This window comes from Ahaetulla prasina, chromosome 2 (genome assembly GCF_028640845.1).
Source record: "Ahaetulla prasina isolate Xishuangbanna chromosome 2, ASM2864084v1, whole genome shotgun sequence".
NCBI lineage: Eukaryota > Metazoa > Chordata > Lepidosauria > Squamata > Colubridae > Ahaetulla > Ahaetulla prasina.
This window is the reverse complement of record NC_080540.1, coordinates 44,691,208-44,717,060: the sequence shown is the minus strand read 5'-3', so window position 1 is coordinate 44,717,060 and position 25,853 is coordinate 44,691,208. Positions and strand designations below refer to the sequence as shown.

The 25,853-nt window shown below is 42.7% G+C and overlaps 1 protein-coding gene across 5 annotated transcripts in view; it reads left to right on the top strand.

The window, feature by feature from the left end:
* The window catches only part of SHQ1 (SHQ1, H/ACA ribonucleoprotein assembly factor), a 144,963-nt gene that overhangs the window by 87,596 nt on the left and 31,514 nt on the right, over positions 1–25,853 (top strand). For 4 of the 5 annotated variants that reach the window (XM_058173942.1, XM_058173944.1, XM_058173941.1 and 1 more), the window contains one exon: positions 12,929–14,167. The exons of the other annotated variant lie outside the window; for it this stretch is intronic. In XM_058173942.1, coding sequence (XP_058029925.1) covers positions 12,929–13,514 — 586 coding nt within the window. In that variant the 3' untranslated portion in view covers positions 13,515–14,167. Of the gene's footprint in view, positions 1–12,928; positions 14,168–25,853 lie in introns of those variants that run through there. 5 annotated transcript variants of the gene reach the window in all.

The window sequence follows — 25,853 nt, the reverse complement described above, 5'->3', positions numbered from 1 at the left end:
AAAAATCCTTCTGTCCTGTCCCCTCCCCCGCCCCAGCTGAGCTGCGCGATCATCAGAGGTTTTTTTTTTAAATTTTAAAAGCATTTTTTCTTCAGCCGAAAAAATGCTTTTAAAAGTAAAAAAAAAAAAGCCTCTGATGATCGCGCAGCTCACCTGGGATCGTCAGAACCCTTTAAAAGTGTGTTTCCTACAAGCTCTTCGGCCAAACAGATTGTTAAAAAAATGCTTTTAAAAGGTTCTGGTGATCAGGCAACTCAGCTGAGATCTTCAGAACCCTTTAAAAGCTTTTTTTCCTCTGGTGATCCCAGATGAGTTGCCTGATCATCACAGGCTTTTAAAAGCATTTTTTACGAAGAGGTTGTAGAAGAAATGCTCTTAAAAGTTAAAAAAAAAAAGTTGGCCACGCCCACCCAGTCATATTAACACACACCCCCACCAAGCCATGCCCACAGAACCCGTAGTAACAAATTTTACATTTCACCCCTGGTATAAAGGATTTTTTTTTCAGGTTTCTTGGTAAAGTTGTTCATAATCCAGTTGGGCAGAATCTTGAGCTTGAACAGGGTTCTCTATGCTTTGAATTCTGCCACCTGCAGGCTGAAATAAGACTCTCTTCTCTCTTTTTTTTTTATTATTATTATTATTATTATTATTATTATTATTATTATTATTATTATTATTATTATTATTATTATTATTATTTTTATACCGCCCTTCTCCCGAAGGACTCAGGGCGGTGTACAGGCAAAAATAAAACAGGCAATACAATGTACAATTTAAAATGCAAATTAAAAAACTTATTTTATAATTAGCCTAAAAAGTTTAAAATATATAATAAACTAAAACCCCATTTAAAATTATTAATAAAAATTTAAAATCGATAAAATTTAAGCCAGCCCCGCGCGAATGAAAAGATGTGTCTTCAGTTCGCGACGGAAGGTCCGAAGGTCAGGTATTTGGCGTAAACCCGGGGGAAGCTCGTTCCAGAGTGTGGGAGCCCCCACAGAGAAGGACCTTCCCCTGGGGGCCGCCAGCCGACATTGCTTGGCGGACGGCACCCTGAGAAGTCCCTCTCTGTGAGAGCGTACGGGTCGGTGGGAGGCATGCGGTAACAGCAGGCGGTCCCGTAAGTACCCAGGCCCTAAGCCATGGAGCGCTTTAAAGGTCATAACCAAAACCTTAAAGTGCACTCGAAAGGCCACAGGTAGCCAGTGCAGTCTGCGCAGGAGCGGTGTTACGTGGGAGCTAGTTCTGGACTAACTGAAGCCTCCGAGTGCACCTCAAGGGGAGCCCCATGTAGAGAGCATTACAATAATCCAAGCGAGAGGTAAGGAGCTTTTGGATACTGGAGAGGTGCAAGCAGCTGGCACCAGGAGATAGTCAATGATGAGGCTGTAATACTACTTCATTATCAAGCTTCGCAAATCAAGACTACATGGATTTCTGGAAGGACTTTTACTGCCAGCAGCATAATGTAACAGAATCTTGAAAACCTACCAAAGTAATTCTCCCTCACAATTTTTAAGATGGAAGAATGGCTGAAATCTCTTTCTCACAACCCTCCTCCCTTGGGCTCAAGACACTCTTCTGTAATAGATCTTGATTTCTGCACCCTCCGTACTCCTCAGGTCTGTAAGACATTTGATCACGCCTTCTTAAAGAAGGCAAGTGCTTATGGCATCCTTTGCCCCGTTTCCAAACTTCCCTTTCTTACAAAAGTAGTTGAAAAGATGGCAGCAAAGTGGTTAGAGAAAACAGATTCCCTAGATTCTGTCCAGTGAAGATTTGGATCTGGTCATAGGACACGAGCTGAATTTGTGATTCTGGTTGGTTCTATCTGTACTTCAACAGATGAAGTACACTCTTTCTTCTCCTATTAGTTCTCTCAGTGGTGTTTGACAGTCTCAATCCTTCTAGAATGTCTACAACAGAGGTGTCCAAACTTGGCAACTTTAAGACTTGTGGACTTCAACTCCCAAAAAGCAAAACTGGCTGAGGAATTCTGGGAGTTGAAGTCCACAAGTCTTAAAAGTTGCCAAGTTTGGACACCCCAGGTCTACAAGAATTGCAGGTTGTGGGCGTTGTTTTACAATACTACCACTGCTAATTCAAGCATTCTAAGTCCGTTGTCATAGCAGGGAATAGCACTGAAACTTCTGGAAACCCCAGTATAGGGTTTAATGATGTTTGGTGCTTTCTCCCCATATTATTCAACTCCCATATTATTTAATACTTACTAGAAATTTCTGGGGAAGATCATTCATAGTGTGGTTGACATATCATTAAAAAACCCAGCTATCTATCTATCTATCTATTTATTGTAACCTCAGCCTGAACCAAGATGCTTTTAAAATCCTACAGTGGGCAGTACAATTCTGATTAGTACAACTCGGATAGAATTCAACCAGAATAGAGCTGAAAGGGACCTTGTAGGTCTTTTAATCCAACCCCCTCCTCAAGCAGGATACCCTATATCATTTCAGACAGGGGGGGGAGTCTAAACCAGGGGTCAGCAATCTGCGGCTCTGGAGCCACATGTGGCTCTTTCATCCCTCTGCTGCAGCTCCCTGTCGCCAATCACCTCCACAATTGATAGGGCTTTTGGTTAGGACAGGTAGAGGAAATAGGATGCCGTGCTAGGAGGATACTCTATGGTGGGGGAACCGGACTTCTGGTTGGCAGAGGAAAGACGACACCACACTAGGAGGAGATTCTATGGTGGGGGAACTGGACTTCCAGTTGGCTCTAGAATTGAACTGGGGGCTTTCTGGCTCTCTGAGTGTTTAAGTTTGCCGACCCCTGGTCTAGACTTTTCTTGAAAACCTCCAGTGTTGAAGCCCCTACAATTTCTCTATGATTTGCTTGTCATCCATAGATATTGTGGTGATTTTATAACATTTACTACAAAAGATACTCTGGATAACATGAGGCTGCCCTCGACAGAGTTGGTTCATGACTAGGAGATTCTCCTAAATTTGGCTTTCCTTCTTAAATAGCAGGTGAAAGCCATGGGCAGGGCAGGCTTTGTCCAGCTTCAGCTAGGGCCAAGTAGTCTTGACAATGTAACTAATGATCTGACCACCATCAGACTTGATTATACCAGCATCCTGGTATAATCAGCTGATTCCATCGCTGACTGTGGGAGGCGAGTCACTGGCCCCGACGGCGAAGGTCTGCAATCTGGGCGTTCTTCTGGATGCACGGCTGTCGTTGGAAGAACAAACGACGGCCGTCGCCAGAGGAGCTTTCTATCAGGTCCGCCTGATACGCCAGTTGCGTCCCTTCTTAGACCGGGATGCCCTATGCACGGTCACCCATGCCCTTGTCACCTCCCGTCTGGACTACTGTAACGCTCTCTACATGGGGCTTCCCTTGAAGAGCACCCGGAGGCTTCAGCTGGTCCAGAATGCGGCCGCGCGGGTGATAGAGGGAGCAGATCGAGGCTCCCATATAACACCACTCCTGCATAGGCTGCACTGGCTTCCGGTGATCTTCCGGGTGCAATTCAAGGTACTGGTCACCATCTTCAAAGCGCTTCATGGCATGGGACCTGGTTACTTACGGGACCGCCTACTGCAACTGACGGCCTCCTAGCGACCATTGCGCTCCCATAGGGTAGGCCTCCTCCGGGTGCCATCGGCTAGACAATGCCGGCTGGCGACCCCCAGGGGGAGGGCCTTCTCTGTGGGGGCTCCAACCCTCTGGAACGAACTACCATCAGGCATGCGCCAACTCCCCGATCTCCGGAGTTTTCGACGCGAGCTGAAAACATGGCTGTTTCATCGAGCAGGACTGGCCTGATAGTTTTAATTGGGAGTTTTAATTGGGAGTTTTAGATAGGTTTTATAGTGTCAGCCAAATTTAAATATTTTATTTTATCTTATTTTAATATTTGTAGAAATGGTTTTAATATGGCTGTAAACCGCCCTGAGTCCTTCAGTAGAAGGGCGGTATAGAAATATGAATAATAAAATAAATAAAATAAATAATAAATTAGTGCAATGTGGGGCTATTTTGGAGATGACCTAGAAGCTATTGAACAGTTGGTGCAAGCTGCAGCTACTAGACTCCTGATGGATCAGTCCAGTTAAGCAAGAATAACACCAATTCTAAAGTTACTACTTTAGTTGTCAATAGGCTTCTTGGTATAGTACAAGTGCTAGTTAGTATTTTAAAGCTTGACAGCAAACACTGGAATACATCAACATTGAATGGCAAAATTGAATCAACGCAATTATCTATAATCTAGAAAAGGCCTACTGTAGCTCTCACCCTGTGAGTTCATGGCATATGGTTTGGGTAACAGACATTCTCAGTGATGATGGAATACTATCACCCAGCATGCAACCAATGTTTTTTTTCTATGTAGGTACACCATAATATTTCTATACATCTGTTGCCATTAAAATACAGTTTACAGCATAAATAGTCATCGTTTAAAGTAGGTAATTGGGACTGGGAGGTCTTGCTTAGTGACATAGTCATAAAAAAACAATGTGATATGACCACAGCAACTTATGAAAGTCAGTGTAGCAGTTCTGGTTGCTGTTGTCAATTCAATCCCACACAGTTGTTAAGCATGACATCACATGATTGCCATTTGTGACTTCCTCCTGGCTTCCCCACTGACTTTGCTTGTCATAAACCAGCAATGAGGGTCACAAATGGCCATAATGTTGCCATAGGATGCTGCAAATATTGTAAGTGTGAGCCAATTGCCAAGCACCTGAATCACAATTATGTGAATTTTGTTTTAAGTCTTCTCTCGTATCAAATCACTATTTTTCTTTTTCTGATAAATGAAACATATGCACAGTGGGTTTTGGCTACATGCTTGTCTTCATTTAAGGAAAAAAAATCTGCAAAGAAATTTATTTTTTGTGGTGATAGTAATGAAATTGTAGTGGAATTACTTTGAATGGGTCTATTCCTGGTTTCTTTCAAGAAAAATGATATCTGCACTGCTCAGGAGAAAGCATGGAGGTTGGATAAGATGGAGATGGAAGATTTCTTCAAAGAAAGGATCTACTGGATGGGGAAGGTTGAGGTGGACAGGAAAGTAGAGACAGAAACTAACGCAAATGATTAGGAGCAAGAAACAAATTCTTCTAATTTAGAAAAAATGCTTAAAGGACAAAAAGAACAGTGTTAAAAGCGCAGCTGAAGATCTGTGTCTAAGAGCATGTTTTTGCTTCCAGAAAGATAATTTTTCCATTTGTTTTAAATTATAAAGCTAGTAAGGTGAACTTTAGCTTTATACCCTACTATTTATCTAGGGAATATATATGCTGGAATGACTAGACCAGGAAACTGAAAAATATTTCCAGAGAAAAGCCATGCCAAATCAGCCCCACCTATTGTGAAGAGAACTACACAGATGTGCTCCTGTAATCACCAGGATTTATGTCCAACTCAACCAGGCTTCTTCCTTCATATGCACAACAGCAAGAAGTCCCCTGAATAGCTTGAAGTTTGTTCAGGCAAGGTTTCTCCTTCCCATAAATTATAGTCCAAGTATGGTTCTTGATAATGTCATTGTCTTCCTCAGATGGCATGTACTTGTCATCTTCTTGACTTTGTGGCTGAATTTGTTTGAAAAGGCCTGTTTTACTTGCTCTTGTTTGTCAGGAAAAGAGAGATATGTTGGAGGTACCCATGTGACAGGAAATTCTGCCTGTTGTGCTTGTTTTCTGAGCAGAGTGCATGTTATATCCTTGCTTTTGATAAGATGTCAGGACTGTGATTTGCAGCACAAATGGAAGACAAGGGATTATGTCTGTATCTTTAAAAATAAACACCAGTGTCTTGTTTGAATGAGTCATACGTTTGCCTGGCTCCTTGCCAGAATTGTGAAGTGCTTATAATGCTCCTGGTGTTATGAAGTTTGCTGATCTGGCTGTCAGCCAAACATATGTAATATTCATTCTGATAACATGGATGTTTGTCTTTTGAAAGAAATGGCTGCTGTTCCGAGGTTTCTTTGTGCACACTAGAGTTTAAATACTTGAATAGCTCTCCATCTTTAATGCTGAGGAAACAGAAAAATTACAGCAAAGCACCAATATTTTTTCTTCTCTTTAAAAGGAATTTGCAACTGATTTTTAAATGATTTTTAATGTGTCAAAAAAGTATTTAATAAATAATAAAATTATTGTATATTTCTTTAAGATTATAGGGAGCTTAAATAGTATATATGTCATGGGGAAGTTTATTTTTTTCCATAGTCAAAGGTAGATAACTGACAAATAGCAAGTTTACATCAAAGGTGGGTTCCACTTACCTTTACCACCAGTTCGCAGCTGGAGCGCACACGCATGCGCAGATCACCCATGATGACGTCATGGCGGTTTTACTACCGATTCTATAGAACGGACCGAACTGGGGGGAACCCACCACTGGTTTACATCAGTCCATTTCTAGAATAACCAAAGAATACGAAACGCCAGCCCTACATTAAGTAGCTCCTAATTGTAGATTTGGATTAAAATTGTGGGCCAGCTCCAATTTACTGGACCATGAAATGCTTGGAAACATTGAAAAAGCTATCGATCCAGACTTATGCTAAGATGCTGGTTGTTTCATTTATCAGTCTCTCAGGTACGAGTTAATATATTTTTGTTGGCACTAGGGGGTTTTGGGGACATTGGTATTCGCTTTTTGGTTCCAAAGGACTGGTAGTATAAATAAGTTAGATATTAATTAAATCTTGAGGTGAATAGTTTAAAATAGAGACCATAATTAAGAGAAGTCAGCTGTCCTGTCATATGTAATTAAGCGATAAAAAAATGCCTACAATGTTGGTCGGTTAAGTATATTATGTTCTGGGTGATTTGTGGGGTTCTTCTGTGTATATAAATATATTTTTGACAAAGAAGAGAATAAAACAATAGTACTGCATGAAATGAGCAAGACTGAGAGTAAGGAGGAAAAGGAAATCAGGCGTGAATAGCAGACACATGCTGGCATTTTTTGTTTTAGTTGTAGTTTTTTGTTCGGTTTTATTTTGTTTTTGCAGCAGAGGTTTTTTTTTTCTCAGGCTATCAATCAACTTTTCACCACTTCCTGCAACAGCAGGTCTGCAATAAATCCCGCTGTAACTGATTGGGTTTCATTTCCTCTGCCAAAGTCTACTAACCTGCGAGGCATGACACAGTGACACCAGAGCGAGCAGCTGATAATGTAATACACAACTCCTGTGAGGCAAAAGTTAAAAGTGCTTGTTCTCTCAGCCGAATGATTTTAAAGATCTTTATATTCTAGTTCCCAGGAGGGATAATTACTCCGTATAACACAGAGAGCATTTCTTAATCTCCTAAAGGAATTTTATTTAAAAGTGTGTGGAAAGGACGGAGACAACTGGATGGCGTGGGTTTTTTTTTTTCTTTTTAATGTTCTCAGCCCTTTCTAAATTACCTTCATTCCAGGGGGCAATGCAGCCTCTGAAAACATGTTCCAGCAGAATGTTCAACCCCAATTATAAGACTATTAAGAGAAAGGTGGTAGCTCAGCAGCTAAGTGTGGAGAGCACATGCTAGGTTCAAATTCCTGATGCTGCCACTTAAAAGAGTCTGAGGAACCAGAGCCTGGAGAAACAGCTGCTGCAGACCTGGAGAATTGGGGGGGAGATCACAATGATAATTATGCTGAAGGACCTGCCCTTGTTCTTCTGTATTCCCTAAATATTATCTACGTGAGAATATTTAAAAAGGATCACATAGCATTGAATTCTCTAGAGTCTTTTAAGAAAAAAATGAAACATAAAAAATTTAGTTTAGTTTCCCTTAATCCAATTAACACATTTTTTTCCTGTATGACATACTGTAGTTAGCTATAGAGACAAGGTGTGCAGACTATGCATTTAAATAAGTGTGCAGACTATGCATTTTTTTTATTTAACAAGCAGGTGGCTTTTATAAAATGGGGAAAGATTCTAGAAGAAACAATTCTCACTTGCATCTGCTCATCTATACAATCGGCATGCCTTCAAACATACCATTCATGCTACGCTGACAGGGAGGGATGCTAATTGTGACTGTGTTGTTCCTACCCAGTGAGAGTGATATAGAGGCAAGCACCTTTTTTTTTAATTTGAACAGTTTGTATGTGTCTGTATTCACAGGCTTTTACCAAATTGAAGCAATGCCATGACTGAAATGAATGTGACCAAAAATGTAAACAGGAAAAAGGGGAAGTACATTCCCAAGCATGCACAAAAATAAAGATGTCATTGGCCCAAAGTATTACAAATTAACATTCTTCTTTGGGGGCCTTTAAGAAGCATATTTCCATGTCCTCTAATTACGCTGTGCTTTTTAAGCAAGGCTGAAGAATTTTAATTTACAATGAAATCTTTCTTCCTTTCTTTGGCATTCCTGAGATTCCATCTCCCACCACTAGCAGCCATTAATAGCAATAGCAATAGCACTTGGACTTACATATCACTTCATAGTACTTTCCATCCCACTCTAAGCGGTTTATAGAGTCAGCATATTGCCCCCAGCAATCGGGGTCCTCCTTTTACTGACCTCAGAAAACTGGAAGGCTGAGTCAACTTTAAGCCTGTGAGAATCGAACTGCTAGCAGTCAGCAGAATTAGCCTACAATACTGCATTCTAACCACTGCACCACCACAGCTCTTATGCATTCCCTTCCTTTGCCCCCTGACGATTAGATATGCCCAGATTGCCTGCTGGGCAAGTTGATGTGGAAAGGGAAAGCCTGTGTTAATTTTTGGTATTGGAAGTTGATGTTGGAAGTAAAGAAGACCACAGTTTACATTTGCTGAGTGAACAATGGTCTTGGCACAGATTGCATCCACCAGTAAAGGTGCTTAAATGTGCTATCTGGATCCATTTCAGCTGGGCTTTCAACCAAGATACGTACTTCGATGCCTTGGTTGAAATTGGATGGGATAAATGCAGACTTGCTAATTCTCCCAAACTGCTCACAACTTTTGTTGTTATGACTATCCTTCAGGATTGTCAGGAAGGATTGGATATTGAGCACACTGCTGCAGATTTACTACATAAACCTGGATTTCTGACCTCTAATATCCCACAAGGTTCTAACTTGTCCTCCTTGACATTCAATAGCTACATGAAACACTAAGGGTGATCATTCAGAACTTGGAATGATCTGTTTCTGCTTTCCAACTACACTTAAGGAAGCATTGTCTAAACTCTGCAACACATGGATGAGGGAGAACAAGCTACCATTTAATCCAGACACAAGACTGTCATTGTCAGTAGAGAGTTGATTTAGGATTAAAGTTCAAACAGCCATGCATTCTTCTGAAAGAAACATATATGCTGTATTCACCCTGAAAATGCAACTTGATCTTCATCTGTCACTGAATTTACAGGAATCATGTGAAGCTTGTATAATAGGGTGTTGGGCATTTGTTGCCAGACCCTCTCAGGCATAATTTGAAGTGGTGATATTGACCTTTTTGGTAACAGAGCATTCAAGAATTACCTCTCACCCTTTCAGGAAACAGAAAATCTGTAAACCTGCATCTGCTTAATCAGGCTTGTAATTGTTAATTGATCTCAGTGTTATGTTAATTTTATATTTTTTTAAAATGTTGTTGGCTATCATGCGTAAATAGATGTAACATAAAGTCTTACAAGCTGCTGGATAGTATCAGGAAGTGATTTTAGAATATTTGGGGTGGGGAGGTGGCTCTTTTCCCCCTAATATTTTAGAAATACCTTTGCAGTTTGTTGAATTTCTCCAGATTAAAAATCAATGCAGCCTTTTATTATCTATGTGGTTTAAGGGCAAATGTCAGGGAAAGTGCTATGGGATTAACCTACCTCACTCATTCCAGTGGAAAGGGCCCACTTCAGTTCCAATCAGCTAAAGAATTTCAACTTGAGGGGTGCAGGAGAAGAGTCTTTTGGAATAGTCTCCTCTCAGAGATGAGATTTCCCTCCACACTAATGGCTTTCTGGAAGAGCCTAAAAATGTGTCTTTGCCTTTTGGCCTGGTACCTGACAGGAGTCTGCTATATTGAAGGTGACTGATGAGATAGAGAAAAAGCTCCCCCAAGCTGACCATCGCCTTGATTTTTAATTTTAGTTTGTAGATTTTTATTCTATTTTAATTTTTTTTTTGCTTTTTAACTTTTTAAACACTTTTTAACTTTTGCCATATTGTAAAAATTGTCCAGAGTCACCAGATTATGATGGACAACATAGAAATCCAATAAATAAAAATAATTAAATAAATTAATACAAGGACTAGAGTCTCAAAAGCATTTTATAAAGACCTGCTAGCCAGCAATTCTGCAGCTAGGACATGCGGAAGACACCCTCTCTCAGCTAATACCCACCATCAGAGGGATACTGCCTTTAATCCTGAAAATATGACTTGATCATTGATCCTGATTAAGAGCATTGGGAGAGGGTGGTACTTTACATTTTATTCCCCTAACTATCCTGACACAGCCGAGATCTTCTGTCCTGTTTAACATCTACATCAGGGGTGTCAAACTCGCAGCCCACAGGCTGGATTTGTCACGAGCTGGCCACATCCATCCCAGGTTCAGCAAAGGGGGAAACATCACATGATGACAATGTGACAACATGAGTTTGACACCCCTGATGTCAACTCTCAAAGCATCCTGGCTTGCTCTCGCATTGCCATAAGAAAGGGGGGATGGGAAACCGATGAAACGGCACAGCAGCCAAAGACAGATGCACGTTCCAGACTCAAGGCTGTATCCCAGGGTTACCCACAGTGGCCGGAGGGGAGTGGTCTCTACAACCTATGAAATTGCTGGCTTCACTTGGGAACGTGCCACTATGAATCTCCTAATAAATAACTGGATTTCTTTTGAAGCTTGGTTCGAGGCTCATGATTTAATTAGGGCATCCGTCAGAACCCTGACACTTGATCTACATGAAGCAATTGATAGAGGCCATCTTTAGCCATGGTGTGAGGTATCATCATTATGCATCATACTTCACTTCAAATTGCTTACTTCATACCAGGTGAAATAAGCAGTGCTATTGATATTCTGTCTTGGTATCAACTTGGGGATTTAGATAGGGGTCAAGAGCCTTCAGCTCAATACTGGCGGCTTTTAGGGTCACCAGCACTTGAGAGTTTACCATCTTTAGTTTTGGGTGGGGTGGACTGTTCCAGACAGACTCGGTGCACAATTTGGCAATCCTTATGGAACTCATGACTCATGTTTGCTGAACAAATGGCAATCATGGCTGGGAAGAACTTTGCACAACTTTGGGTCATATGCCACTTGTTCTTATTCCTAGACCGGGAGACCCTGCATTCATTCACTCATGCCCTTGTCACCTTCCACATGTATTACTGTAACATGATGTACATGGGACTGGCCTTGAAGAGCATCTGGAAATCCAGCTGGTACAAATTGAATGATATGGGAATCTAGATCGGTATACTTTACATCTCCGCTCTGCTAGCTTCATTTGTTAGCAGTTTGCTTCTGGGGTCATGTCATGGTGCTGGTAATTATTGCTAAAGCCCTACATAGCATGGGGCTGGATTATTTGAGGGACTGCCTCTCCCCAATTATTTCTACCTGCCCCATCAGATTTAGCACAAAGGGCATGTTACTGATCCCATCTAGGAAGGAGTATTGCTGAGAGGATCCAAGAGGAGAGCCTTTTCTGCAGTGGCACCAGTGGTGAAATCTGAACCAGTTTACTACCGGTTCACTGGCTGCGCGCTGCACACGCGCATTCACAGTGTACACCATGCATGAAATGTGAGGTATGCACGTGCAGTGCACACCAAAAGGAGGCATGGGGTAAGTAGAACAGCGTGCAGGGGGGGTGATCAATTGTGGTGTGCAATCTTTTTTTTTTTTACTTTTAAAAGCATTTTTTTACAACCTATTTAGCCGAATGGGTTGTAAAAAAAAATGCTTTTAAAAGTTAAAAAAAAAGTCTCTGGCGATCAGGCAGCTCAGCTTTTTTTGTTACCTTTTAAAAGCATTTTTTAAAAGAAGCAGCAATTGGGCAAGCGGGCAACCAGACGATTGGGTGGGCATGGACAGGGGGGTCCTGGGATTTTTGCTACCAGTTCTCCGAACCACCCGCCGCCATCGCTACCGGATCAACCGATCCTGTCTGAAGCAGGAGCATTTCAACCCTGAGTGGCACCCATACTCTGCAACATCTTTCTCGCTGAGGTCAGACTGGCCCCAACCTTGCCAGCTTTCCAGAAGGACCTGAAGTGATGACTTTGTCACCAGGTTTGGGGGGAGGTCTAATAAAATGGGTCTGGAGCCTGCAGAGTGGCTGTATTGCTGTTTTGAATCATCCTGTAAAGTATGCTTTTAAAATAATGGATTGTATTATTACTGCTTTTTTTAGTTATTTCATTCTCTCTGTGTGTGTGTGTGTGTGTGTGTGTGTGTGTGTTTTATCTTTGTACACCAACCAGAGGCATGTGTGTGAGATGGGTGGCTATATAAACTCATCAAGTACAAAATAAATCTAGTCTGCAGAGATATTTGTTTATCAGAGGAATGACGGGAAGGGAGAGAGTAAGAAAAGCTTTCTTGACCCCCTCCACCCATTGTCCACTGCCAAGCCTAACAATTGGGCAGCTGTCAAAGGAGTCTCCAGTCATTAATCCTTACACACACACACACACACACACACACACACACACACACACACACACCCGAAGACTGTTGCCAACCCTTTCATCCCATCAGTACTGAATTTCCTGAGGAATTTTAGCAATCGTGGAATTAAGGGGAAAGGTGCTTTTATAAATCAGACAGACAAAAAAAAAACCCCAAGAAGCATACTTCATACTCTGTTGATAAAATCTGCTCACGTTACTTATTGTCTTGTGTATTATTTGCATTGGTTTAGTCACTTTTGCATTCGCGTCATTCAGAACACCAAATGTTTTTGGATCTTCCCTTCCACAGGTCAAAGAAGTTGGCAGCGCTCGCTGAATGCGTGCAGAAAGCAGAGCTGAGAAAGGAGGACTTGGGTTTCGAATTAAATGAGCTGGAAACAGCCGCTCTTCTGGTACACGAGGAAGAGAAAGAGTTAAAAGCGATTGACGCAGGCGATTCTGAGCAGCAGCTGCCGCCTCCCTCCCAAGAAGATGCCAGTGAATTCGAGGACTCGGGCAGCACTTCATCATACGAGACAGAAGTCTCTGATTCGGATGAACAAGAGTCCTCAGACGGTGAAGATGGGAAAATAAATCCTTTACAATGCACACTCCTAGAGGAGAGGACAGCCCCACTTATTGGCGATAATGGATTAAGGCGAGACACAGGAACTTTGACACTGGAGGGTAGTAATGAAAAATCAAAGCTTTCTCTACGGTCTACATCTGTTTCGGGAGAACTGATAGAGGAATTAGAAAAGCAAATGCAGGCGGCAATAAGGCTGACGGACCTGCCTGAAGCTGCACCTTCTCTAAGGGATGATGGCCAAGACTGCAGCGGCTCTTCTTCGCAAGAGATGGGAACCAACTGCACAGCTCAGCCTCGAGGATCCTAATTAAAAGGAACATTTTACTGGATCCTAATTAAAAGGAACATTTCTTGGAGGTGACTCCAAAGTTTTGGGAATTACAGACGAAGTTTCTTAAACAATAATTAGGGAGAAGTTGTTAATATGTGGAAGCAAAACTGGTATTTAAAAAAATATATATGGGTGTCCCTCATCAAGATCTTCATGAGATAAAGGTGTTCTAAATATATAACAGTAATCCAGTCTAATTTAATTTTGATACCTAAGATAAGATTTTTCTATAATCTTAACATTACAATAGTTTAATTGCATTAGGAAAATATAAAATATGAAAGGAGGTTACTGGTTTCTGGAAAAAAAGTATGCTTAATTATTTTTGTATTTTAAAATTAATTTTGTTAACAGCTTAATATCTTGTTTATTTTGAGGTGCTTGTGCCTGAGTAGAAGTAAAAAGCCTTGAAGTTTCCCAATATTTGCATGTAGTATCTTTGATTTTCAGGTTGATATCTATATGCAGCATCTTCAATCTCTGTTCGGATTAATGGTAATGATATTTCCCAGTACTGAATTTTGTGGAATTTACTGAGACTTACTGTAGGCAGTGATGGGAAAGAGATTGGCTTAGTTAATATTGTACTATGAACCAATCTAAATTCATTTCTTTAAACTTACCAGAAGTTGGAATCCAGATATTTTTCAGTATTTCTTTTCATGCAAATTATGCAATGTAATTGTCTTATCAGAAATTTGAACATAAATTAGGTTATGTGTGTGTGTGCTTAGATATATCATAGAGTATATATGATATATATTGAAAGATTTTATTGTGTTCATTCACCACCACAGAGGAAATCAATATGCAAGTATCCAAGGCTGAATCAACAATGTTGGTATAGTTATGAGAAATACATGTAAACATTATTGATGAAAATCAATATTTAAACCAGCTAAGCTATGTTTTAGCTACACATGTGTGACAAAAAAGAGAAGGAATTGGTATATATTCTCTTTGAATATATAGTCAAAAAATCCCACCATATCTTATATATATTTGGATGAATGAGAATTGTAAGTATAAATACATTCAGACCTTCTTTGCTAAAGATTTTAGCAATCTTCGCTAAAAATGTAAAAATAAGATTAGAAAACTTAAAAACTAGGGTGGGGAAATCAAAACTCATGGAGAGTAAAATTGATAGATTTCTATCCATCAAAAGCCTCATTTGTGAGATGCGACTATATTTGGCAATATTATTTTAGAACATACAACAACATATGTTTAACTGCTGATTATTAAACATTTGATTGTAGATTATCTTTATGCTACTGGTATGTGGCTCAGGTGGAGAAAATGTGATTCGCTGGCTAGAATGCAGATTTCTGAGCTGTAGAAAATAATATAGTTGTACTTATGCCAATGGCTTAATAAAAGATGGCTGTGATTTAAGAGCAGAGATGAGCATTTTTGATTTAGGGCTATATGCCCCAATCATGTTCTTCTTTTTACATTCTTTGCTACTAATAGGCAAAGCTGCATTTTTTCATTTGCATCCAAGCTGCACAATATGCATGTCTGTATTCATACTTTAGCATCCTGAATTATAAGTACTGTTACCACAGTGATAAGTGATAATGTAATAAACTACACAGAAAATGCACCTAAGGCACCAGCTAGGTCAATATGTTTAGTTTGTGCAAATTTGAAAATAAAACTGTGGAGATATCTTGTATATACGATTGTTCAAGCCCTGGAACTCCTACAGCAAAAGGTAAGTGGCCCATTATTCATTTTCAGCCCACCATTTTGTGACAGGCAATGAAGTGTGCTTCCTCGTTGAGAATTGACTGCTATATTAATGAAAATATAATATATATATTTAATATATAATATAACACCATTTATTCCACCCTTTTCCTACATAATCAGAATCCTTACTTCAGTCTGACTTTGTTGTGACTTTAGAGGTTGACTTTTTCATCCATACTCCAAATATTTAGGATTGTTCACTCCTCAGAGAAAAAAAAAAGCTTTCACTTTACGTTTTAGAAACATATGAAATTTCAGAACAAGGTTTTGACTGAATTATGGCATGGCATAAGGCTGCCTCTGAAAAGGGCAAATTACGTTCAAGTGTTTCCTTAAAATAATAACATTAGAATGTGCTTCTCTACAATAATCAGTAACAGTGATGCTATGAGATCATAGCAACACTCCTTCCACATGAGCCCCAATATAGGTTTAACATAAATATTTTTGTATAAAGAATGCACAAATCAGAATACCTTCAAAACCCCACCAAATCTTACTCCTATTTCTATGTAGCTTTTAACCATCCTACTATCCATTACCACAGTCCTCTCAGATATCAGACAATAGTCAATCTTTGCTTTAGGTTACTGCTTTTTTTTTCCAAATGTACTCAGATTAACAGAGTTGGAAGGGACCTTATAGGTGCGTGATGGTGAACCTATGGTACACGTGCCAGAGGTGGCACACAGAGCCCTCTCTGCTGGCACACGAGCCATCGTTCCAGGTCAGACCTCTGGCGTTTCTTTCATGAGCTTCTGTTTCCCTGCAAACAATGAAACAGAAGCTGACGAAAGAAAAAGATCTTACCTCTTGCCACCCTGCCGGTGTTGGGATGCCGCACCTCCCGCAGGCCAGCCGGTGTTTGGGTCTCTGCTGCGCATGCGCACATGTACACGCATGTGCACGTTCACACAGCAGCTGCAGTTGTTGGCCCTTTGGCCAGCAGGAACAGCCAGCTGGATGTGAGCCCAGGGCATCAGATAAGCCATGCTCGGCCATTTATTTATTTTATTTATTTATTAAATTTTTATACCGCCCTTCTCCCAAAGGACTCAGGGCGGTGTACAGCCAGAATAAAAACAAAGATATATACAATTTAAAACAACATTTAAAAAGAGCAAATTTTAAAGGCTGATTATTAAAATTTAAGTTAAAAATATTAAAACCCAATTAAAATACATCACTAATTATGCCAGTCCCGCTTTAATGAATAAATATGTTTTGAGCTCACGACGGAAGGTCCGAAGATCAGGCACTTGACGCAGGCTGGGGGGAAGTTCGTTCCAGAGCGTCACTGCCCCCACAGAGAAGGCCCTACTCCTGGGGGCCGCCAGCCGACACTGTTTGGCGGACGGCACCCTGAGGAGACCCTCTCTGTGCGAGCGTACGGGTCGATGGGAGGCAAAGGGTAACAGCAGGCGGTCTCGTAAGTACCCGGGTCCTAAGCCATGGAGCGCTTTAAAGATAGTTACCAAAATCTTGAAGCGCACCCGAAAGACCACAGGAAGCCAGTGCAAGCTACAGAGCAGCGATGTCACGTGGGAGCCACGAGCGGCTCCCGTTACTACTCGCGCAGCGGCATTCTGGACTAACTGCAGCCTCCAGGTGCACCTCAAGGGCAGCCCCATGTAGAGAGCATTGCAATAATCCAGCCTAGACGTAACCAGAGCGTGAGTGACCGTGCATAAGGCATCCTGGTCAAGGAAGGGACGCAACTGGCGAACCAGGCGAACCTGGTAAAAGGCCCTCCTGGCGACGGCCGCCAGGTGTTCATCAAAAGACAGCCGTCCAAAGGAGGACGCCCAAGTTGCGAACCACCTCCTTTGGGGCCACTAACTCGCCCCCAACAGTCAGCTGCAGATGCAGCTGACTGTACCGGGATGCCGGCATCCACAGCCACTCTGTCTTGGAGGGATTGAGCTTGAGTCTGTTTCTCCCCATCCAGACCCGTACAGCTTCCAGGCACCGGGACAGCACTTCAACCTTTTCATTGCCCCACTCCCTGCCTCACCTCATCCCATTGCAGCAGCAGCACCAGCAGCCCTGTCCAGCAGGAGCCCCACCACTGAGGCTGAAGAGGGAGGTGCAGGTGCAGCCATCCTGAGTCAATCGCGCCCAGTTGATACCCCTGATTTAAATTTTCAGAGATCACAGTCCACTTCATCAGCTGGTTGAAGCAAAAACATCAAAACATAACATGGCTATCCTGGAAAAATAAATTAACAATGCTGTGTATGTTACACAATATACACAATATACATAATTTCCATTGCCTGGAACTTAAGTTTGAAATGGCAGAAAATGCTGTGAATGAGTTGGCTTCTAAAAGCCCCAAGGTTAATAAGTGAATAGTTAAACTTTCTATCTCATGTTAATAAATCTGAATCTTTTATTGATATTTTATAATTGCAGACTTAATCTGAGGTAATAATTTTTTCTAGAAAAGAGCAAACTGGTCAGAGAAGCAGGATCAACAACCACAGAAAGTCATAGGTCTATTTTATTTTGAATGCCGTAGCCCCTCGGCCTCTGCATAGCCTGAGTGGAGTCATTGCTTATTATTAATGATCTATTGAAAGGGGTAAAAAGAAACCCCACGGAACTGGTCTTTCTTTATGTTTGCTTCTCAGTATGTCTGGCAAGTGATTATACAATAAAGCAGAATACTGGTTAGACTAAAGTCATGTGAGAGTCAATTCAGTAATCCTTTCAAATGAGTTACTGGGCCGAATCAGTTACGTCTTAGTGTAAACAGAAGGCCTGTCAGTTCAGATTATCTAATGTAAATTCTGACTAAACTTTCAGGGGAGAAAAGCCTTCTGGATGATACCCCACACTCTAAAAAACGCTAGCAAGGGTAACATGATACATTAGTTTTTACTTAACTTTGAATCTTTCTCTCTTGTCATTTATTTTGGATCAAGCAGAGGTAACATTGATGAGGTTCTGATTGCTTCAATAAACAAGGAATGTACCAGGGCAATTGATTTGTAACTTTTGAGTGTGCAGCTTGCCATCAATGACAGAGCTAACTAAATCTTCTGAAAATTGTGCATCAAGGCCAAAGAAAACAGGGGAAATGCAGGTCAGCCAGATAAACGGGTTGGCTGTTTAAAATGGACTTTTCGCAGATCAGGCAGGACATCCTCAAAGAAGCTCAGAGGAGTAGAATGAACATAGAAACGGGTGCCCAGTCTGGGGTGCCCACATCCCTAGGGGGTACAAGTTGGAATTTCAGGGGATGTGAAAAAGAGTGGCTTGCGTCCCTTAGTGACAAGTCACATAATACATATTGTCCTCGACTTATGACCACAGTGGAGCTCAAAATTTATGTTGCTAAGTGAGACAGTTGTTAAGTGAGTTTTGGCCCCTTTTTATGACCTTTCTTGCCACAGCGGTTAAGTGAATAACTGCAGTTGTTAAGTAAGTAACATGGTTATTAAGTGAATCTGGCTTATTGACTTTGCTTGTCAGGAGGTCATAAAAGGGAAATCACATGACCATGGACCTTGTAGCCATCAAAAATATGATTCAGTTGAAAAGTGTTTGAATTTTGATCACATGATCACAATTGTAAAAAATGATTGTAAGTCACTTTTTTCAGTGCTGTTGTAACTTTGAACAGTTACTAAATGAACTGCTGTTATGGGGATGAAGGTTCATTTTCCGAGCTTGAGGGTTGCTTTTCAAACATTTTGTTATCTGGCTAGGTAACATCAATGGACCGACTGGTCCAAAGTAATCCAACTGGCTCCATTCCCAAGGTGGGACTAGAACTCCCCATCTCCTGGTTTCTAGTCTGCTGCCTTAACAGATAGTCCTTGATTAATGGCCACAATGTTGTTGTTGTTAGTTGCGAAGTCATGTCTGTTGTGTCTCGTCCGATCTCGCCACAGCCGGGGCCTTCTTATATGCTTCCGAACACGGAGGAATGTCCTAGTATGCCTCCCGGCCCCAGCCCTGGCTCCATGCCCAGACAGGCCGAAGAGGAGGAAGTATCTCCAGCCCCCAGCTCTGGCTCCATGCCCAGGCAAACGGAGCAACTAGACCCCTCCCCCTCCTCCACAGCATGTGAGCCTGAGGGAGGTCAATTGCCAACAGCTGCAGACTGGAGTGACCCTCGCGTCAGAAGACTTGATAGACAGAGGCAACAGAAGGAAGGGAGGGGCAGGCCTGGATAAGTGCTGAGTCATAGAGCCACACCCCATAGCCTATATAAAGGACCTGCTTTCTGGCATTCTCTGAGTCAGGCAAAGTCTAAACATATCTTGCTGAAGTCACTTTCTGGTCTCCTGCCTGCCCTGAGGACTTTGCTAGGACTTTGGCAGCGCTGCAGAGGCACGCCTGATTCGGATTTCCCTGACCCGGCCGTCAGCGGAGGAGTGGGACACGACAATGTCCGACCCATTGCGACCCCATGGACAACATTCCTCCAGGCCTTCCTGTCCTCTACCATCCTCTGGAGTACATTTAAATTCACACCTACTGCTTCAGTGACTCCATCCAGCCACCTCATTCTCTGTCATCCCCTTTTTCTTTTGCCCTCAATCTTTCCAAACATTAGGCTCTTCTACAGTGAGTCTTCCAGCGAGCCGCAATAGTGCCTGCCAACTACAAAAGTTGTGACAGTTGGTAAAGCAAGTTATCACATGATTCCGCTGATTTTACAATCTTTTTTTGCAGCAATCGTTCAGTGAATGTGGCGGTTATAGAGTGAATGCTATAGTTGTTAAGCAAACACCACAGTCGTTAAGTGAACTCATTGTTCAGTATGAAATGTTTTTGCTGAAAACCAAAAGTAAATGTTGGCTTTTGACAAAAATGTCATAAATCACAGGAGGCTGCAAACAGCTGTAAAAATGTGGACCGGTCATTAAGCATTTGAAATGCAGTGACATGACTGCCTGGTGGTGGCAGCCACTGGAACTAGGTTGTAAATACCTTTGGGGGGGGGGGTCTGTTGTAATTTCAAACCATTATTAAGTGACCGGCCATAAGTAAAGGACTATCTGTACATCAAACTGGATATCTGCCTTTAGGTGGTATTATTTGATGCCGTTTGTGTTTGTCTCTATAAATATAGACTTATTGCATGTTTAATTAAGTGAGGTCATATATTCAGACCTATCTAGTGGCGATCAGGGTGGCGAAACATAACTATTTCTCCGCACTCATCGCATCGGCAGATAATCGCCCAGCCACCCTGTTTAGGGTGACCCACTCCCTGCTTAGGCAGGAGACTCGGGAGGACCCCTTACAGGGATGTGCTGAGGATTTTGTTCAATATCTGTCTGATAAAATCGCTCTGATTCGGGATGGCTTGGACACTGATTGGATAGATTCAGGTGGGATGGCGGAGGCGAGTCTTGAGAATGTTATCTGGGATGAGTTCGACCCTGTGACTCCTGAGGACATGGACAGGTTGTTGGGTAGGCTGAACTCCACCACATGTTTATTGGACCCGTGTCCCTCCTGGATGGTGCTGGCCACCCGGGAGGTTACACGAGGCTGGCTCCAGGAAGTTACCAACGCTTCTTTGTTGGAGGGTGCTTTCCCTGCCGCTTTGAAAGAGGCGGTGGTGAGGCCCCTCCTTAAGAAGCCCTCCCTGGACCCGGCTATTTTAGCGAACTATCGTCCAGTCTCCAACCTTCGCTTTTTAGCGAAGGTTGTTGAGAGTGTGGTGGCATATCAGCTTCCTCAGCACCTGGAGGAATCTGTCTATCTGGACCTGCTCCAGTCCGGTTTCAGGCCCGTTACAGCACCGAGACGGCTTTGGTCGCGTTGGTGGATGACCTCTGAGAGCCCGGGACAGGGGTTGTTCCTCTGTCCTGGTCCTTTAGATCTCTCAGCGGCTTTTGATACCATCGACCATGGTATCCTGCTGCGACGGTTGGAGGGATTGGGGGTGGAAGGCACCGTTTATCGGTGGTTCTCCTCCTATCTCTCTGACCGTTCGCAGACGGTGTTGGCAGAGGGGCAGAGATCGGCCCCGAGGCGCCTCACTTGTGGGTGCCTCAGGGTCTGTTCTCTCGCCTCCTGTTCAACATCTACATGAAGCCGCTGGGTGAGGTTATCCGTGGGTTCGGGTGGATTATCATCTGTACGCTGATGATACGCAGCTGTACATTTCACCCGAACCACCCCAACGGCTGTCGAGGTGATGGGCCGGTGCCTTGAGGCCGTGCGGGTCTGGATGGGGAGGAACAGGCTCGAACTCAACCCTTCCAAGACAGAGTGGCTGTGGGTACCGGCGTCCCGGTACAGTCAGCTTACACCATCGCTGACTGTGGGGGAGGAAGTACTGACCCCAGGGAGGAGTGCGAACTTAGGCGTCCTCCTGGACGATCGGCTGTCTTTAGAGAACCATTTGACAGCCGCCGCCAGGGAGCATTCTATCAGGTCCATCTGATTCGCCAGTTGCGCCTTCCTTGACCGTGACGCCTGCGCACAGTCACCACGCCCGCTACTTCCCCGCCTGGACTATTGCAATGCTCTCTACATGGGGCTCCCCTTGAAGAGCACCCGGAGGCTCCAGTTAGTCCAGAATGCGGCCGCGCGGGTGATAGAGGGAGCACCGCGTTGCTCCCATATAACACCTATCCTGCGCGGCCTGCACTGGCTACCGTAGTCTTCGGTGCAACTCAAGGTTTTGGTGACCACCTTAAAGGCGCCCCATGGCTTAGGACCGGGATACCTTCGAGACCGCCTTCTGCCGCCGATTGCCTCCCAACGACCTGTGCGCTCCCACAGAGTGGGCCTCCTCAGGGTGCCGTCGACCAAACAGTGTAGGTTGGCGGCCCCCAGGGGGAGGGCCTTCTCTGTGGCGGCACCAGCCCTGTGGAACGAGCTCCCTCCAGGATTACGACAACTACCCGACCTCCGGACCTTCAGACGGGAACTGAAGCGTGCAGGACTAGCCTAAGATAAAAGGTTTTAGCATATTTTAATGGGGTTTTATAGGTTTTTTATTTTTTAGTGATCAGGCCATGATATTATCTAGTTTTAATTGGGTTTTAATGTTTATTTATTGTACTGTTTTAATATGCCTGTGAACCGCCCTGAGTCCTACGGGAGATGGTGCGGTATATAAGTTCGATTAATAAATAAAAATAAATAAATAAATAAAAATAATCCTCCAGTCCTGTGTGAATGCCTATCAGTTTTCCCGAAGTAAAAAACGTGCAGCAGCACCAATACAGCAATGCAGCTTCTGCCTAATTGAAGCCAGTGGGCACTTGGCTATCCACGGTTTTAATAACAGATTACTTAGCATCTTGGCAGCTGAACTGCGAGTTGTCCTTATTGAAAAGCTGAGAATCTGAGACGTCAGGCAATAAAGCTGTCTGGGTGCTCTTCAGGCAGCAGTTTTGCGCAAGGATACCACCTTCCTGATGATGTTTCATGTGTGAATGAGCATCAAGTAGCCTCCTGGCATGGAGTCTGGCTGCACAGAATGATAATCGTACCGTTCCACTTGAAGCTAGGGATAAGATGGAGCAATGCACTGTCTAATTAAACATGAATACAAAGATGGTTCCAGTCAGTGAGTCATAAATGTTAATGGGACTTGTAAGCATAAATCACTTGCGAGCCAAATAAGGAACTAATCCCATAAATTCCACCCTTAAATATTCTTGATGTTGGCCAAGATTGGAGAGGCCTCCCATTCCCTCCATACCACTTCCCAGCACTGGCATAATGAGTTTCTGGTCACAGTTTTGTAGTAATTGGCGAGAAAGAGTCCCATTCGTGAGCCTAGATCAACCAGAGTGTGTGTGTTTTTCTGGACCTAGCTCTGCCTGCTGTACATTGTTGTATGACAACCGCAGAAGGCTTACAGCTACAGCAGGGGGGCTCACTGTGGAAGGAGAACAATGATTAGCCCATCTGTTCCTGCAGAGCTGAGGCCAGGGAAGCGGACAAGATGGGGGGAGGGATAGCGAGCAGGAAAAGGCATCTCTCACACAGGTAGTCTCTGGAAGAGGCTGTCTCTTCCAGGTGTGGTGAGGGGAAATGAACAAGTGTGCCCTCCCTCAAATACACGCCCCCCCCAAAAGTACCAGCCTTATTGCTGAGTCATTTTAAATCATCCAATGCTGAATTTATCCCTGCTAAGCATAGTTGAAGAATTGAAAGGAAATAGGAATTTCTTTTTTTTAATAAAAAGTTTTTATTTTTTTACAACAAACAAACATAAAAATCTCTTAGATCCAATTACAATGTGTTGATAGGGTGTTTACATATCTTCTTGTGCAATTTCAAAATAAACATCTCTTTCATTCATCTGTGTTACATTGTCCAAATCTCTTACTCAATCATTTTTTAAACAAACAATGGTGTTTTGTCCTCCTAAATTAGTTTAATTCAAATTATTTCTCTTAACCTCAACCTTTTTTAACTCTTTTCTAACATATCTTTCCTTCTAACTATTGGTAAAATAAATTCCATATTTTATAATATTGCTTATCTTCTTGTTCTCTAATTTCAAATGTCAATTTGCTCGTTTCTGCACATTCCATCATCTTCCTAATAATTTCGTCTTGCTAAAGTAATTTCTCATTTTTCCAATTTTTAGCAAACACAATCCTAGCTGCTGTAATAATATTCACAATCAAATATTTTAAGTTTCTACTATATATTTCAGGTATAATCCCCAAAAGAAAAACTTCTGGCTTAAAGTCTATATGTTTTTTAATCATTTTCTCTAGTCATGTGTGTATTTTAGTCCAATATTTTTTCACTTTCAACGCATGTCCACCACATATGGTAATATGATCCAAGTATTTGATGACACTTCCAACATTTTTCAGATTTGTCCTTAAACATTCTGGCAATTCTTGTCGGGGGTAGAGGCCTCCCATTCCCTCCATACCACTTCCCAGCACTGGCATAATGAGTTTCTGGTCACAGTTTTGTAGTAATTGGCGAGAAAGAGTCCCATTCGTGAGCCTAGATCAACCAGAGTGTGTGTGTTTTCTGGACCTAGCTCTGCCTGCTGTACATTGTTGTATGACAACCGCAGAAGGCTTACAGCTACAGCAGGGGGCTCACTGTGGAAGGAGAACAATGATTAGCCCATCTGTTCCTGCAGAGCTGAGGCCAGGAAGCGGACAAGATGGAGCAATGCACTGTCTAATTAAACATGAATACAAAGATGGTTCCAGTCAGTGAGTCATAAATGTTAATGGGACTTGTAAGCATAAATCACTTGAGCCAAATAAGGAACTAATCCCATAAATTCCACCCTTAAATATTCTTGATGTTGGCCAAGATTGGAGAGGCCTCCCATTCCCTCCATACCACTTCCCAGCACTGGCATAATGAGTTTCTGGTCACAGTTTTGTAGTAATTGGCGAGAAAGAGTCCCATTCGTGAGCCTAGATCAACCAGAGTGTGTGTGTTTTTCTGGACCTAGCTCTGCCTGCTGTACATTGTTGTATGACAACCGCAGAAGGCTTACAGCTACAGCAGGGGGGCTCACTGTGGAAGGAGAACAATGATTAGCCCATCTGTTCCTGCAGAGCTGAGGCCAGGAAGCGGACAAGATGGAGCAATGCACTGTCTAATTAAACATGAATACAAAGATGGTTCCAGTCAGTGAGTCATAAATGTTAATGGGACTTGTAAGCATAAATCACTTGCGAGCCAAATAAGGAACTAATCCCATAAATTCCACCCTTAAATATTCTTGATGTTGGCCAAGATTGGAGAGGCCTCCCATTCCCTCCATACCACTTCCCAGCACTGGCATAATGAGTTTCTGGTCACAGTTTTGTAGTAATTGGCGAGAAAGAGTCCCATTCGTGAGCCTAGATCAACCAGAGTGTGTGTGTTTTTCTGGACGTAGCTCTGCCTGCTGTACACTGTTGTATGACAACCGCAGAAGGCTTACAGCTACAGTAGGGGGGCTCACTGTGGAAGGAGAACAATGATTAGCCCATCTGTTCCTGCAGAGCTGAGGCCAGGAAGCGGACAAGATGGAGCAATGCACTGTCTAATTAAACATGAATACAAAGATGGTTCCAGTCAGTGAGTCATAAATGTTAATGGGACTTGTAAGCATAAATCACTTGAGCCAAATAAGGAACTAATCCCATAAATTCCACCCTTAAATATTCTTGATGTTGGCCAAGATTGGAGAGGCCTCCCATTCCCTCCATACCACTTCCCAGCACTGGCATAATGAGTTTCTGGTCACAGTTTTGTAGTAATTGGCGAGAAAGAGTCCCATTCGTGAGCCTAGATCAACCAGAGTGTGTGTGTTTTCTGGACCTAGCTCTGCCTGCTGTACATTGTTGTATGACAACCGCAGAAGGCTTACAGCTACAGCAGGGGGCTCACTGTGGAAGGAGAACAATGATTAGCCCATCTGTTCCTGCAGAGCTGAGGCCAGGAAGCGGACAAGATGGAGCAATGCACTGTCTAATTAAACATGAATACAAAGATGGTTCCAGTCAGTGAGTCATAAATGTTAATGGGACTTGTAAGCATAAATCACTTGAGCCAAATAAGGAACTAATCCCATAAATTCCACCCTTAAATATTCTTGATGTT